The 3407-nt window shown below is 42.7% G+C and overlaps 1 protein-coding gene across 1 annotated transcript in view; it reads right to left on the reverse strand.

Annotated features, from left to right (window-relative positions):
- Positions 1-602: 602 nt before the first annotated feature.
- The window catches only part of LOC101852766, a 31330-nt gene continuing 28525 nt past the window's right edge, over positions 603-3407 (reverse strand). The window contains exon 19 of the mRNA XM_005097903.3: positions 603-2005. Within this exon, the coding sequence (XP_005097960.1) occupies positions 1404-2005 (602 nt within the window). The 3' untranslated portion in view covers positions 603-1403. The remainder of the gene's footprint in view (positions 2006-3407) is intronic.

A 3407-nucleotide genomic window follows, 5' to 3' on the forward strand; every position in this document is an offset into this window, starting at 1 on the left:
CACCAAAGGATCTTTCATCAGCGCAACTTGCGCATGAGACTTTCGAGATTTTTTTCGCCCTTATTCAAGAAGGCTAGGTATTAGATTTTACCTGCCATAAGATCAGGGGTGTGGCTGAAAGACAGCAGAAAGAAAGAGCCAAGAAGTAGCAGTAGAAAGGCTCCAGAAAGGGTCAAGAGCCCAGAGGAGTGGGAAAAGAGGTGAGGAGGTGGGAGCAGAAAGTGGAGACGAAAGCAGACAGATCTTTGTAAGAGAGCGGGAAAGGAAGTGAAAGGAAAACATTTAAGAAGAAAAAATCCCCCCCCCCCCCCCCCCCCCCGGCTGTCAGGTTTCGAATCCTGGACCTATTGAATGAGAGGCGAACACCGTAACCTCTCGACCATGAGAGCACCCAATTTGAGTTTGACACGCCTGATCGAGACTATTCTACAAAAGGATGAAGGAACAGTGACACAGAAGTAATAAAAGCCCAGCCAGACCTATAGACTCCGTGTCATTGACCCTGGGTCATATATATGTAAGCCTAAGGCTGGCACGTTGGTGTAGAGTATACTGTGAAAGAGCTTATGTCAAACCTTTCTATAGTATAACACAAGTAAGAAAACATTTCACACTTTATTGCGGAGCCTAGCATATTTGTACAGTCGGGCACAGGTAACATGAACACGATGGAAAATTTGAAATCATGGGTCATCATCATCATCCAGTGCCAGATCTGCGACAGACATCGGCGATCATGGTTCTCAATTCATTCCTTTGCTCGGATGCTCTCAAAAAAGCTATGTTTTCCTGATCTTTCCCTGTTACCAATTTGTTTAGGTTACCCAAGTATGTTGTTCTGGGCCTTCCCCTGCCTCGCTTGCCCTCAATTTTGCCAGTGAGAGCCAGGTGTTCAAGACCCGTATGTCTATTTATGTGTCCCAAAAACTGCATTTGTCGTTTCCTAATTGTTTTTAACACTGAGCGACCCATGTGGGCTTCATCAAGCAATCATGGGTAGAGCTTGAAATATTTGCCCTTCCTCAACTGATAGATATATCTCTTTTTAAGTTTTCCATTATTGGTTAACCCGAATTATGGATATATGTCAAACACATTTGTCAATGTCTGATGTCTTTTGAGTTATCCTTGTCTGACTGTACTACACTCTTTCTGAACTTCCTTTTATAACCCATTTAAACGTAACACTGCCAAAAATGAAAAACACAACACTGACTGCTTTGCGATTCAATAAATATCATTGTTATTGTAAAAAAATGCCATTAACTTATGAAAGCATGAACGAAAATACTGAGCAAATACCATTGCTTCCGACCTTGACCCTTATAAAAAAAGAACGATTAATTCATTCATTCAGCCATATCCATCAACTCACACACTATAAAACACCAAAAGAACATGTGCTAGGAATCTCCGTCATTTTCACACTTCAAATCGGTTTCCTGCACTATCTCATGGCCGCTTTCCTCCCCAATGTTCAGTTCGTGTTGAAGTTCCTGCGAGGGAGAAACCATCGCTTGCTTGACTACCTCTCCTTCCTCTTCCTCTGTCTCTGGATTTATAAACTGTTGGGCCACTTGGTCAGAGTTAGGGTCCAAGTGACCAGCGGAGTCGGGGTCAAGGTGACTAGTGGCACCGGGGTCAAGATGACCAGTGGCGCCGGGGTCAAGGTGACCGGTGGCGCCATGGTCAAGGTGAGCCGTGGCAGAGACGAGCACCTGAGATATGGTCCCCTCCGAGGTGGCCACACTGACAGCCTCCGACTGATGCACGGCGTCGGCGGCCGCCTGTGAGGCGATGATCTGCTGGAGGTCAGCCTGGGAGATGATGCGGGTGGCTGTGGTCAGCGACTGCTGGGGCAGGATCTGCATCTCCTGGCCGCTCTCCGTCATGATGGTGTCCCCGATGATGTGCATGGTCCGACCCATCCCAGCCTCTTCTTCCTCCTCAGCGTCCTCCTCTTCTTCTTCCTCGGTTGTGCCCCCTGCCAGGCCAAGGTGTTGTTCTGAAGAAGAAAAAAAAAGAAAGTTATATATTACATATACAGTGGAGTCCGCTGAAACCAACATCTGCTGGACCGTCGTATTTTCTTCGGATTAGAGAAATAGCTCAAACAAAAGAAGCAAAATTCTCAGATTTCATTTTCTTTCTGTTTACTGCTGTTTTCAAATTAAACATGTTCACTTTAAGTTTACGTAAGCATACTCTACTGTATATCGGTGGTTGAAGGTGCGCCACCAGACTAGTACATCCTACTTCTTTTCTTCCATACCGTTGTTTGTCTATCTCGATTTTTCCTTACACTAAAAGACTATTATTGTGCAGATATGCTTCTCTTTACTTAAACAAACAAACAAAAGAGATTTTAGGAAGACCCAAGTATTATATGTTGGGTGGAACAGATGGGAAAGTCCAATATTCCATACATTTTCCAGAAGTCCTCTCATTGTAATGGCAAACCTCTGTGTTTTGGGGAAAAACGTAACTTGTGCTATAAATAATCTCTCAAAGTCAAATTTAAAAATAACTTATGAAAGTCAAAGACTGATGGTCAAACAAAATTTTGCAGTGAAAACTTAGTTTAATCTGTATAATTCACATAAATAGCTGCCTGAAGCACACACCAACCCCTGCCCCTCCCGCCAGCAAATCTAGACTATCCCAAAAAGAGACTTGAAGTAGACCTATTAGTCATAAACTAAGACAAAGATAATGCAAAGGAGTGAGTTAAGGTAACCTTTAGAACATGACATGCTACTCATTGTGTGCATGTTCAGACAGAGACAAAAGTAAAATAATTTCAGATAGATGCTAAACCAAAAAATGTTGAAATCACTTTAAAAATAAAAAGGTGGGGGGGTTTGCTCTCCGACTCTTAAGTCTTTAGTTTTAGTAGAGGTTTTACGGCGCTTGCAACTGTATAAGGTCATTTGAGCACCAGAAGATTAGAGGTGTTACAAGACAGTAACAAACATAAAAAAGATGAAGGGGAGATAAGGACGATAGATGTTTCACAGGAAAGAAGAAGCAAACCACACCAGAGCACTCGCGAACAGCCCACACCTTTAAGTCTAAAGAGGTTAAAAGCATAGGGACAAATAATTTTCATTGCAAAGGGGAAAATACTGAAGTATTTTACCACAAGTTGTTCACTGAACTCCATAGAAATTTTTAAAAAAGCAACCTAACTATAAGTGGCAGACTATAATGAGTTTGTTTCTCCACATAGTTGTTCATCCAGCAACCGGCTGAGCTTTCCGCTGTATTGTCGACATTACTAGGTTATACAGTTTCTTGGCGTGCATTCTTCATAAGCATACCCTAGTTCTGCCACAGGAGAAACAAAAGTCTTGAACATTCAACATTTTTTAAATTCAAGGAATTTCAAGAATCCCCTACCTCCCCCC

The sequence above is a fragment of the Aplysia californica genome, unplaced genomic scaffold (genome assembly GCF_000002075.1).
Source record: "Aplysia californica isolate F4 #8 unplaced genomic scaffold, AplCal3.0 scaffold00167, whole genome shotgun sequence".
Lineage (NCBI taxonomy): Eukaryota > Metazoa > Mollusca > Gastropoda > Aplysiida > Aplysiidae > Aplysia > Aplysia californica.